The sequence below is a fragment of the Populus trichocarpa genome, chromosome 1 (genome assembly GCF_000002775.5).
Source record: "Populus trichocarpa isolate Nisqually-1 chromosome 1, P.trichocarpa_v4.1, whole genome shotgun sequence".
Taxonomy (NCBI): Eukaryota; Viridiplantae; Streptophyta; class Magnoliopsida; order Malpighiales; family Salicaceae; genus Populus; species Populus trichocarpa.
In genome coordinates this window covers 35,339,821-35,353,543 of record NC_037285.2, presented here as the reverse complement: position 1 = coordinate 35,353,543, position 13,723 = coordinate 35,339,821, and the positions used below count along the sequence as shown (strand labels likewise).

The window sequence follows — 13,723 nt, the reverse complement described above, 5'->3', positions numbered from 1 at the left end:
CAACTAAATTTTTTTGATTGAAAACTGAAATTGAAAAGAAAAATTAATTTAAAAAATAATAATTAAAAGAATAAGGATCAAGATTGAAATAAAAAATAAATTAGAGGACAACTACAAATCTTTTATTGAAAGGTGTAATTGAAAATAAAAAGTAATTTTAAAAAAGGACAATTTAAATAATGAAGATCAAAATTGAAACAAAAAAAAAAGATTAAAGAACAACTATAATTTTTTATTAAATGATGAAATTAAAAAGAAAAGTCAATTTAACAAAAGGATTAAAAAAATAAAAAAGAATGAGGATCAAATTGAAAAAAAATAACATATCACAAATAAGGAATAAAGGATGCAATTGAAAACTAATTAAAACTTTATAAAAGAGCCAAAAACAAAATTTAAAAATAAAAAAAATAAGCACTGAAGTTGAAATTTTAACAAATAAAGGGGCCACTCTGAAATTTTGCATGACTAACACGAATTTCAAAGGGATGAGAGGGAAAAAAAAGTGTTACCAGCGTCGCACCATCGCACCAACATCATCCCAAATGGAAGAGGATGACGTGACGCTTTCAACGACACAATATAAATGAGATTTTAACAATTGAGAGGCGTCACATGCACTGCTCAAAGGAAGTGGGCGTCCCCCACATGCTGACAAGTGCATTGCATGTGGCAACTATTTTTTTTAATTATATTTTATATTTATTCAAATGCCAAGCTGTCTTTAAGTCAATCTAATAATAACAAAAAAAAAACAATATAAAAATACAAACAAACCCATCAATGCCAATTTTAAATCTTTGCTTTAAAGTGTAATTGAGTCATTTCGCTATGTTTTAAAAATAGATAAAGACTGAGTTATTTTCATTCAATTTAATAATGATCAATAAACCTTGTGAAAAGATCTCACCACCTCTAATAGCTAGTTTACATGATTTTTTTATGGGAAGAAAAAACCATCATTACATTGTTCCGGTAAGTACTATAAAGTTTGGATGAGAAATATTTTTCTAAGAAATTTTAGCTTTTATTAATACTTGTCATTCAATTTGAAAAATTAGGATTTTAAAATGTTTGAAATATGAATATTAAGTTTCCAAGAAATTCTTCTAAAGAGGTTCATCTGAACATCATATAAAAAATATTAATTTTTTTTAAAAGCATTTTTGAAATATAAAGTTTTGTTTTTATTAAATATTCTTGAATCAATTTGTGTTTCAATTAAAATTAATTATTGAACATTTTAACAACTAATGTTTTCTTAATAAATCAACAATATTAAGTCATTTTATGTTTATACTTACCTTAATATACACTTTGAATTTTATGTTAGAAAATCTTGAAAAAAAAAAAGAAGATTAAAAAAAATCCTAAATAAATTATTTAGAGGCACTTGGGAAATAATCATATTAAATCTCAACGACTTATTAAGGAAATATTAGCTTTTAATATCTTAACCATCCATTTATTTTTAAAGGCTCGGATTAAGTGAACACAGGTTGTTAAGATTTTACGGAGTCGAGATCCGCTCCACTCTAATTATCGTATCCTCTCTCCCACGTGTCAAATCCTCATCGTAATCGTTAAATAACACGATTCCTCCGCACAAAATAATGTAAAATACTTTATTATCCACTAATTTCCGAGAAATTACGAAAATATCTAAACCAACAGCCTCGTGTTCTTTTCTATTCATTGACAACAACGTAAGACATGATCGAACTCCAACTTTAGCTTTTGTATTTTCTTCTTTCTGAAACAGAAAAAATAAACAACAGCATTGTGATTCTGGTTCTTCCAAGAAAACGATGGCGTCATCGGACATTGGGTTAATTTTGGAGAACTCGAAAGAGCTCGATCGGTTAAGGAAAGAGCAAGAGGACGTTCTTTTAGATATTAACAAAATGCACAAGAAGCTTCAAGCTAGTTAAGTTTCTCTTCTATTCTGCATTTTTTTTTATCATCAGTCTTATAGATTAACGGGTTTTTGTTAGATTATTGAAATTTTGATGCCAGGGAGAGTTCCGTTTTTTAGCTTGAGTTATGTTAAGATTGGGTTATATTTTAGGTTATGCTTAATGGGTTTGTTTCCTTTTTTTAGCTTGAATCATGTTGAGATTGGGTTAAATTTGAGGTTATGCTTAATGGGTTTGTTTTATACTTGTGAATTGCATGTAATGATAACTGGGTTTTTCTCAATTCGTAATCAAATCTATGCAATGTAGTACGTAGGTTGCTTACTGGTGATCATTTTTTATGCAACCTGTGGTAAGATTTAGCGATGACTCATTGAATTAACTTGATGGTATGAGTAATTGAAGTTTAATACGGCTATGGCATGAGTTGATTGAAGTTAGTTTGTAGTAAATTGATGGCGTGGAGATGGTATTTACACGGGATTTGTTATACTAGAAAATGAACGTGTCTCATGTCTAAGTAATTTGTAAAGCTTAAAAGATTGAAAATGTTTGGTATCATTAGGAATTTTTTCTTAAATGTTGTGATCGCCAGCTGCTTGGGTAAAGAAAGTGGGGTGGGGGAAAGAGTCTTAACAAAATCCGTCATTTTATATGTTTCTTTGGAAAAAGGAAAATACATGCTTGCCTCATCATGTTGTTATATGTGCTTGTAATGCTTTATTTGGAGGTTATTATAGATTTGGATGGGATTTAATGCATCTCAGGTAACAAGCTTGTTATGGTGTGATCTTCATTTTTTCTACTCATCTTTTGCTTGTTCGTGTAAATAATAATAATAATAAAAAAAAGAATTATATATGAGCTGTTATTGAGTGATCTTTGTGTTAGCTCTACACAAAAGCATCTTTGTTAAAACTGTGCCTTACACCATGCTATTGATGCAAGGCATAAAGTGCCAAGACTACAACATTTCTTAAAGTGTAGGTAAGGTGCCTTAACTGGGCAAACATGTATACCTCAAACATGAGCCATCAAATCGATGATATTTGTTGAATTTTCATAGTTGATGGCATAGCATGCTGAACCAATTAGTTTATTTATTTATTTTTCCTTGTATGATGTTTTGCTATTGTGCATTATCTTTCTTGTAAGAATTGGAGCACATTTTATTTGAAAGATACATGTCTTGCTCTAAACGACATGCTAAATAGACTTAATAAGTTAAAGTTATTAATTTTTCCAGTCTTTTTTCCTATTATGTTTTTATGAATCATTATCATGTAAGCGATTTATTATATTTCAAAGCTATGTTTTATTTCCTCAAGTGTACACCATGTCTTAAGCCTTCAACTTCCATCCAAGATCTGTTGTTGCTTAACCGCATATAGCAATTTTAACAACACAGTGCAGAAGCTAATGAATAGGAAAAAGTGGAACCTGTCTCTGGAAAACCATGTCTTAAAGATTGGCTTTCTTCTCCAACTTGCAATTTTATATATATATATATATATATATATATATATATATATATATATATATATATAAAATATACCATATACACTTCCAGTCATAAATAACGCATGCTGGTTTAAATTTCTACATTTTAGAGAATCGTTTTGGTAAGCTCAGCAGCTATATTAAAGAATATCAAAGGAGGACTTTTTTTTCCTGCTCATGATTCTATGTTAGATTTTCTTGCAAACGTAATGTGGCAGATGATTCTTTTTGCAGTTTCATCCCCTTTGCATCCTCTGTATAGTTGTAAATGTGCATCCCATTAATTTCCTCTCGAAGTCTAGCTTGTCAAGCTTTTCCTCCCCCCTTTTTCATTCTTAGCAGATAGTGATTGAATCTACACAAAACTCTAGGATATAATTATTAAATTTTTTTTACAGCTTCTGGATTTTTTTATTTAATACACATTGTTAATTAACTATTACTGCTGGTTTATATTAATGAAAGATTTTACATGGAACAAATCATACAAAAAGTGCTTTTATATAGATGTGGCAAGTGATGGATGGTTTATATAAAAAATAATTTGATTGGTTTGCCATGAACTAGAATAACCACAGCAATAACTGGTAATAATTGTTTGCAAGATTTAATTGTGTTTATAGCATTCCTCTTCAACTGTTCTATTAACTTTGAATTTTTGCTTTTTAATGCAGCTCCTGAGGTGGTTGAGAAGCCTGGTGATACTTCGTTGGCAAAGCTCAAAACTTTATATACTCAGGCCAAAGAACTTTCAGAGAGTGAAGTAAGGTACATGTATACAAATCTTTAGTAAAGTTAACCACTCTCTCCCTTCTGACTAAAGCTGAGTGTTTGTGCTTGCTCAATAAAATTCTTTCATAATGTGTAGCACGTTAATGATATGCTGTAGTGGTTGGCTCCTAACACGTGTTAGTTTTGAATGTAATTGATAGTTTATACCAACCATATTTTTCTCTCTCGGTGGATGCAGTGTTTCCAGTGCCCTGTTGACTCAATTGGATGCTCTGTTACCATCTGGACCTCCAGGTCAACAACGAAGAAGGATAGGTGTGTGCTACATACTGTTGAGTTTTGCATATGAGATGTGCATATAGAAAGTATTCGTGTTTGCTTTAATGTTGTAAGGAAGTTCTTATGTGTAAATTTCAGTGAAGGTCTATCACTACATGATGTATTAGGGACTCAAATCATTCATTTGTATTGAAGTGAAAGTAAACTCTGCAGCAGTAAATGCATACATGTATGAACACAAGGAGGTTGGTACGGGCTACGTGCAATTCCAAAAATTGGAAATCAGTGTTCAAGCTGCTAGATATCAAGTACCCCAGGAATGTATTGAGTATCTATTGTAACTTGAATGAGCATATAGCTATTTCACTGCCAAGGAACCACCTCACACCCTCAAGGATGAAGTTCTTTTGGAAGACATCCCTTGTCTCAAGACATTAATTCATTTATAGAAGCTTTGAATATTATTAACTACTGTCCTTGGTGCATGTGTTGTCCAATGGCCTGACTACAAAACCACTTGTCTCAATATAAGACGATTCTTTCTGAAGATAACTTTAGGTCTCTGGTACTGTGCAAAAGATTTTACCAGCTAACTACCTGGGACTTTCAATAACTAGAGATTGACATGTTCATTGGTTATGATATATTGCACCAAGTGAGCATGAGACAAGACCTTATACAACTAAATAAATACTAAACACAGGATAGCATTTAGACTTGCAAACATGGATGGCTGAACTGTAGAATAGATGACTTATGCCTAGGAAAATGAATTTCATTTTCTCTATCTTGATTTTAGTTAGATGCTGCTACTGTTATTTGAGAAACTCCATATATCATGAGAAAATGTGAAATAAATTGCAGAAGGTAATGATCAGAAAAGGAAAAGAATCAAAGCCGATTCAGATATCTCAAGGCTCTCTCCTGCAGTAAGAAGTCAACTTGAAGCATGTGCTAGTCTAAAGGGTGAACAGGTTTGCATGTCTTTTTAAAGAACATAATATATTTATATCCCCTTTTCTTTCTTTCATTCTTTGTTTTTTTTTTTTAATTAATTTGCAAGTAGAGTTCCATTTCATTCTGTTTCGCAGAAGTGATTGACATGTTGCTATATTCAGGTAGCAGCTAGGGTCACAGGTGATAATGCTGAAAAGGATGAGTGGTTTGTTGTAAAAGTGATTCATTTTGATAGGGAAACAAAAGAGTAAGTTGAGCTGTTGTACATGAGATTCTTCAATAATTACCTTGCGTAATAGTTGGATCGCTTATGATGTGTTTTGTTGACTATTATAATTCGGTGCACCATATTATTAATTCATTTTTAATGGTAATTTTATAGATGTGAATGCATAGGTATTTCTTTGATGTTAGCTACCTTGCCTATTATTTAAGAATGTTGTCATGTATATGGACTATATTTTTATTGCACCTCCAACCACTATGAAGCACATATACTTAAAAATCTCTGATCTATTCCTATCAGGCCATATCCGATACCATACTTGGCCCAATACTTCCTGATATGTATGGAATACTTCTCAAACATGTCCAAAATTAACAAGTAAAAGAATATTATTTTGGATACTTGAGGACACAAAAAATAATATTTTGAGAAGATTGTAGTTTATAATTTTATAATATCAATCAAAGCTTACATGGATAATAATTGGTGAATATTGTTGAAGAAAATAAAAAATATGACTGTACATTCTTGTTATAGTTGTATTCACACTAATACGAGCGCATTAATAGAATATGCATTTTTATTCGCTTTTTTCTTAAAAAAATAGCTATAGCTTACATCTTCTAAAAAATAATAGAGTAAATGGGAATAAATATTAAAATTGATCTGTAACATATCATATCCTAAGATTTCAAGAATTGACATATCACGTTTCTATACTTTGTCTTGCCCGTTCCCTGTATCCCTATTCGTGCTTCGTCACCCTGAACTATTCGGAGTCAGTTACGTGTATACTTTTTCCTCATTTTTTTTTTCTGTTTTGAGCCAAAAACCCTCACAAGTTATTGTGATGCTAAATCAGGTTAAATATATTATACATGATTTCTATTTTCAAATAAATGCTAAATGGACATAATCTTAAAAGCAAATGTCACTCCACTAGCTCATTTATTTCAATATGTAATCTTCTGGTACTCTGTCCATAATTAGTAACTTTATGTGCAGATTCGAAGTACTTGATGAGGAGCCGGGAGATGACGAAGAGAGTGGTGGCCAAAGGTTGATTTGTCTTTTGATACACCCTTATTATCAGGAACTGAATTTCTTATTCGCAGTATTTCTTTCCCAGAGATTGTACATTAGTATCTTGTGATTTGTCCTATGAAATGCCTAAACCAAGTATGCTGGTTTACTCACATGAATGGGTTTTTTTTTTTTTTCACTTGCTTCAGAAAGTACAAGCTGCCCATGTCATGTATTATACCTTTCCCCAAGCGAAATGATCCTTCTAGTGCCCCAGATTTTCCTCCTGGGAGACATGTTTTGGCTGTCTATCCAGGAACAACAGCACTTTATAAGGCAACTGTTGTGAGCCCCCTTCGGAAGGTAACTATTCCATCCACCTAGTTAGATAGATTTGAATCCAAACTAAAGTAACCGCAATTTTCCTTGGGAATCCTGCTCTTCAGTAGTTTTGTTTCCCAGTTTTGAATATGCTTGGTGACTGACTTTGGACTGACAATTAATTGTATTGTGCATGCTGTGGGATGCCATCAACAAATCATTCTGTGTTTTTCAGAGGAAGATAGATGAGTAAGTAATATCTTTCTCATGTTCTATCCTTAGTTTGCTGATTTTGGAAATTGTCCAGTATTGTTCTGGTGTTTACGTTATGTTACACTATAATGATTGCAATATTCCATGCCCTTCTCCCTGCTTTCCTTTTCTTCGTTTCTTTGCAGATGGTTTTCTTTATTCTTTTTCTTCATTTTTTTTTGTTAGATAGATGAACACAATGATTATTCCAAAGATTCTCTTAATTGTTTTATCCAAAGAATCTCCAAGATGGTAATATATAATAAAATAGGAGGGTTAATCTGGTAGTCTATCTTGACATATTTAAGAAACAAAACTTTTGCAGATTGTAAATGGTTTGCCCTTAGAAGTACAGTCTGGAACAAGATATGTTATGCATGTGGTTTCCAAATGATATGCCCTTCTTATTTATGTTATTTTTATCATGCTCTCATAACTGCTATTGTTTTGGTTGGACAGTTATTTGCTGGAGTTTGATGACGATGAAGAAGATGGAGCCTTGCCTCAGAGGATTGTTCCCTTCTATAAGGTGGTTCCCTTACCAGAAGGGCATCGTCAATGAGTCCTTGTTCATAGTTGTGTGTAAATAAAGCTCCTGTGTAGCAGTGTAATACAGACCATGCATCTTGCATCCTCTTACCTCTCTTCTTTCTTTGACCTAAAGGGGCAATGCCTTGAAAAGAGACGTACCATATTTATTTGTTTGGTTGTGTAGTGAAGTGGCTTTTCCTTACACCGTTCTCTGTTTTTGGTCGTCAATTTGTCATTGATGCAACAGAACATTTAGATTTTAGGGAACCCAAGATTGCTCCATGAAGGTTTAAAAGTGAGTAATTATTGAGCGCCAATGGTTAAATGCAGTTCTGAATCTGGTCCGATCTAGGGCTGGTCATGCTAAATTTGCCTTGAGACGGTGTTGAATGTGGATGAATTCAATTTGTTTTATTTTTCCTTCATAAATACAATGAGAGTTCAACGGCAGGGCAGAGGGGCCTAGCTCACTGGGCAACCAAGAAGAGTCGTGAAAGATTTGAAACCAGAGGATTACAAGCTAAACTCCTGCCTTGTCGAAATAGAAAGTAATTAAAGATAATCAAGCTTTCAATATCACCATCAAGCATTCACTCTAGAGTCTAGTCCATAATTGAACTAGTCATCCATGAGAAGAAACTTAATGGAGTACGGAAATATTTGTTTATTGCCCGTTGTTCATCTGTTCTCTCTAGTTGAGATACAAGTTCTCCAGGTCTTGATCGACTTCTCTCACCGACACTGGCAACCTTACCCTTGCACCTTAGGTTTTGACAACAAGCTACTCTATTAATGGCACTTTCAACACTAAGACCCCCTTGTTTTGACTATTGCTTGCTACACTCACATCCGACGACATGCTTGAGTAACAGGAATTGGCGGGTCTGTCAGAGAACCATTCTGTGTATGATCAGCAACCCATTGGTTTGCAGCCTGAGAATAGTGAACGCCATCCCAACTTATGAAGACTGATGGATCTTTACAAGAGGCACCATAGACTACAGAATCGTTCACTTTTCCTTTGTTTCCACACCATATATGGTCAAAATTCACATGATACCCACAGCAGACCTTTAGAGGATCAGCGAATCCTGCAAATTGAAGTGCGTACAGCATTAATGGTGAATCTTGACAAGAGGTTTGCTTGATGAACTGTGTCTAACCTAGTTAAAAAATGATGTTAACAATTACCTAAGTTCTTTGCATTGCTAATAAGTCCATACTTAGCAGAGTAGACATCCACATATGTTATTGCTGCTTCTGGGAGCTCAGCTTTTAATCTGACAATTCTCTCCTTGAGTTTGCTGTTAAACTCGATCGCCATTTCATTTTGAGCCTTGACACAGCCATGCTCATCAAGATAACCAGGAGCTGGGTTTGATACATAGAATAGATTCACAGGCAAGCACCCAATTGGACCTGTGTTGTGTATCCAGAATGCCCTCCCTCCTTGTTCATATAAATGCTACAAAAATGTGTGAAAAAACATGTTGGTAAACAGAAATCATCGTAGCATATGCAGCAGCACTACTTACTTGGACAGCTGATGCCAACTGGTTAACGATGTCTGGCATTGCTGCACGAAGCTGGTCAAAACTCATCTTTCTAAAACCAACAGAAAGATCATTTTGGCCTATATCAAATGTGTAAAGAGCCTTTGAGAACTCCTCAGCCCTGGGTAGTTTTTCTGCATCTGGGGTACTTTTCACTGAACAAACATCATGAAGAAAAGAAAAACATGTCAATATCAATGAAATGATAGGCTGTCTAAAGAGAGGGAATTTTGATTCAAATTAGGAACCTTGATTGTAGAGATCAGTGGTCCTAGCTTTGAACTGATCAAATTGAACAATCTGCATATCAAGAGCAAAAGGACTAATCCCGTACTCAAATATGGTCTCATTCTGCCTCCTGATGGTTGATCCTCCTGTGGCAAAATTTGCACCATGCCTATAATTTGTTCCAATTGAATTCAGGTACGCACTCAAGTAGGGTAATTTCAAGCGCTCAGCTGCATAAATAAATAAATAGTTGAGCCAATTAACAACACTCAATAAAGAAAGTGAGACAGAAATGTAAGTGTGATGCTGCATTGCTGGGATGTTTTTCTTTTCTTTACCTATAAAGTCAATAATCAGGCGGCCATCAGAGTCTCTGCCAGCAGGTTTGTGAAAGAAAGCCTCACCATATGGTGCAGAGATGGGCACAAATGCAGCTGATATACCACCAGTGTCTGAGTTTGAGTCACCAAAGTTGTAAATTGCAGGGAATTCACAGCGTGGCACGGGATCAGCAACTACAACAGAACACAAAAACCACAAAACCACAAGAAGAAACCAAGTTGCCACAACTGATCTCCAAAACCCCATTTGTCTTTGTTCGCTCTGGCTCTCTGGGAACAACTTCTAGTGTTTTAAGGAGACCCAATGGCGTAAGGACAAAAGTATATCTCCTTTTTCTTTTTTTGGGATCTGAAGTAAAAATCTACTTTCCTCTCTCTCTCTCTCTAATCTTGATCACTCCTGTTTTCCACATACGAGACCTGCTCTTTTTGGTGTTGTCATCCACCATCACTGCCTACCGTTTTTATTAGCAAGCAAGCACTATATAGTTTCACACCGTTGAGTTGATATAGGGATGGTATGGTCTTATCCACGGTCAGGTTTTTTCACATTTATATCTTTTTTATTATTTATTAAGTAAAGAATTTCTATTAAAAAAACCTAAACCCCTCAAACTTCTAAGGGCTTGACACATTGCAATGTTAATGTGGATTAGTATAGTGAAATACTATTTTTGTCTTTCATTACAAAAATCAAATGGTTTTTTATTAGGTAAAATGATATTTTCCATGAAATTCATTTGATATTATAAAATTAATTGGGGGTATATTCTACAAGGATAAAATGGTATTTACTAGGAAATTCATTTGGTATTATGAAATTAATCATGGGTATAATAGTTTATCAATATTTTTTAACAGTTAAAGGACATAAATGCTCATAAAAAATAAACAAAAAGTTAAAGGATAAGAGGAGCTTTTATGTTATTTTATTTTTAAAATAGTAAACTTATTTCATTGCCCTTCAAGTTAAAAAAAATAAATAATGGGTAAAAGGGTATTTTGATATTTTAATCATGTTTATATTTTTAATTATAATCTATTTGAATTAGTGGTAAGTACGTCTTCTAACAAATAAAAATAATAAAAAAAAAAAAACGTGTGCACACATCCTTTAGATGGCTTGTGTGGCGTCTTCTGGAGGCTAAAAAGATCCAACTACCGTGTCTTCTGAAGTATCTAGTGACAATGCAACTGATGAGGCAATGCGTGTATCACAATTCTCAGGGGTTGGATTTTTTTTCTACTCCCCCTGTTTCCTCTCTTTTCTCCTTCAAATTCGTGTTGAGTCAGCCAAAATTCAGAGTTGTCCTATTTATTTTTTTAATTGTCGTCCTCTTTCTTTTTTATTTGTTTTTATTTGTTTTAATTTTTTTTTAATTTCATCTCTTTTCATTTGATTTTATTTAATTTTTATATCAACTATGGTACTCATTCTTTTGATTGCTATTTTTTTTTAATTTTTTTCTTGATTTTTTCCTTTTTTCAATTTTGTCCCTCAATATTTTATTTCATTTATTTTTTTATCCAATTTGGGTCCTTAATTTTTTAATTTCTTTTTTATCCTTTTTAATTTCTTTTTTTTTCAATTTTGTCCCTCAACATTTTATTTCATTTATTTTTTATCCAAATTTGGTCCTCATTCTTTTAATTTCTTTCTTTATCCTTTTTTTAATTTTTTTCTTTCAATTTTGTTCCTCAACATTTTATTTCATTTATTTTTTTATCCAATTTTATTCCTTATTTTTTTAATTGCTTTTTTTATTCTTTTCTTAATTTGTTTTTTTATTTTATCCCTTAACATTTTATTTCTTTTTTTTGTTGAATTTGGGTCTTTATTCTTTTAATTGCTCTTTTTTTTTTATATCCTTTTCTTATTTTATGTGGTTATCATATGTCGTTGGTTAGTCAAGTTAACCCGATTTGTTTTGGATTTTTTATGTTTGTTTTTTAAATTTATTTATTTATTTATTCAATTTCATCCTTTAACACTGAGCTACTAGATCTTGAGCTTTCTAATTGTTTTATATTTTTTCTTTTTATGGGGTTATATCGGGTCTTGAGTTAGTCAAGTTAGTCTTGGGTGACTCGGGTTTACTTTCAATTATTTTTTTATTTATTTAAATTGGATCCTTTTTTCTGTGTCATTTTTAAACAAAATAATTTTTCAATCTCGATCTCATGTCGCAGGTGGCGGGTTAGTAAAGTAAACCCGGGTTGACTCGAGTTTTTTTCTTTGACACTTTTTTAAAATTGTTTTTTTTTTCAATTTCATCCTTTGAGATTAGGTTTTTAGGTCTTAAGGTTTGTGGTTTGTTTCGCTTTCCATTCTACAAGTATTCCAATCTCATATCTCACGCGTTTGTCAATTTAACCTGCATTGACTAGGGTTATCATCACATTAACATATTGTTTTGTGTTAGAAAAAACCTGACTCGACCTGCGACGTAACATAGAAAAAACAAATCTATTATTTATACTATATTCATCAAATATTGGGTATTTATATTAACAAAATACTAAAGGGTGTGGCTAAAATATTGTAGCCACATCCATAAAACACTATTATTGCGATAGTGTTTTGTGTTTTGTTTTGCTTTTCATTGTTTAGTTTTTTTTTTTTTTTAATTTCACCATATAATAATTGGTCTTCTTTATATTTATTTATTATTCAATTTTGTCCTTGAATTTTAGGTTGTTTTGGGAATTGTGCTTTTTTTTTCTTCTTTATGTTAGGTTATATATTGGTATTATAGATTTAGTTTTTTTTTTCTCGATTTCAACTTTCAACATTTGATATATTGGAAGTGGAGCTTCGTAATCTTTTATTTATTAATTTCTTATAAATTTAAATTGGTCTCATGATCCAAGTCGCGAGCTTAACAAGTTAGATTAGGTTGAATTAAGTTTTTTTTTAATTGATTTTTTTCATTTTCATCCTCCAACATTGGGTTAGTTGGAAATTAAGCTTTACAGTTTATTTTGATTTGCTTTTTATGGCATTATCTTGATCTCATAACTCGGGTCACGAGTTTGATAAATTGACCCGAATTGACTCTCTTCATATTTTTGGGTCCTTTTTTAATTGAGTATTTTTTTTAATTGAGCTTTAATTTTTTTTATTTGCCTTCTATGAAGTCATCTCAATCTCCTAATCTATGTCATAAGTTTGGCAGGTAGACACGGGTCGTCTCGATTCATATTTTAGATCCTTTTTCGATTAAATATTTTTCTTTTCAACTTCACCATGTAACTACTCAATATTCCTTTTTATTTAGTTTTTTCTTTTCAATTTCATCATTTATTGTTAGGTTTTTGGGAATTGGGTTTCGTAGTTTTTTTTTTGTGGAGTTATCGGGGTATCATGGATTTTTTATTTGATCGTTATGAAGTTATATCGATCACATAATTCAGATCGCGTATTTAACATGTTAATTTAGGTTGACTTGAGTTATTGTTTTAAGGTATTTTCTAATTGATTTTTTTTTCGATTTCATCCATCAACATTGAGTTGTTTGGAAATTGAACTACATGATTTTTTTTTCAATTTCTTTTCTATGGGGTTATCATGATCTCATGAGTCGAGTCATGAGTTTGATAGGATAATTCGGGTTGACTCATGTATTTTTTTATATCTTTTTTTAATTAATGTTTTTTTTTTGTAATTTTGTCCTTTAAAATTAGGTTGCTTAGGAATACTTCATAATTTTTTTTTCTTTTCTTTCTATAAAATTATCATAGTCTCATGACCCGAGTCATAGATTTGACAAGTTAACCCGAGTCGCTCCAATTTGTAGTCATTTCAATATTTGAAAAAACAACATCATCAAATATGTCAGTGTCAATATTAAAAAAAAAATATTA

At 32.2% G+C, this 13,723-nt stretch overlaps 2 protein-coding genes across 2 annotated transcripts; one reads left to right on the top strand and one right to left on the bottom strand.

Annotated features, from left to right (window-relative positions):
• The first annotated feature begins 1,687 nt into the window (after nucleotides 1–1,687).
• Nucleotides 1,688–7,939, top strand: LOC7487883 (SAGA-associated factor 29 homolog A). Its single transcript, XM_024586168.2, has 9 exons — nucleotides 1,688–1,926; nucleotides 4,091–4,184; nucleotides 4,387–4,463; nucleotides 5,292–5,401; nucleotides 5,546–5,631; nucleotides 6,616–6,669; nucleotides 6,843–6,996; nucleotides 7,190–7,203; nucleotides 7,666–7,939. The coding sequence occupies exons 1-9, from the start codon at nucleotides 1,809–1,811 to the stop codon at nucleotides 7,766–7,768; spliced, it is 810 nt and encodes a 269-aa protein (XP_024441936.1). The 5' UTR covers nucleotides 1,688–1,808; the 3' UTR covers nucleotides 7,769–7,939.
• Nucleotides 7,940–8,289: 350 nt separating this feature from the next.
• Nucleotides 8,290–10,328, bottom strand: LOC7467652 (GDSL esterase/lipase At5g14450). The gene is made up of 5 exons (XM_002300026.4): nucleotides 9,857–10,328; nucleotides 9,539–9,748; nucleotides 9,273–9,445; nucleotides 8,929–9,202; nucleotides 8,290–8,828 (listed from the first exon to the last, which is right to left on the bottom strand). Exons 1-5 carry the CDS (start codon nucleotides 10,104–10,106, stop codon nucleotides 8,581–8,583), a joined length of 1,155 nt encoding a protein of 384 aa, XP_002300062.1. The 5' UTR covers nucleotides 10,107–10,328; the 3' UTR covers nucleotides 8,290–8,580.
• Nucleotides 10,329–13,723: the final 3,395 nt, after the last annotated feature.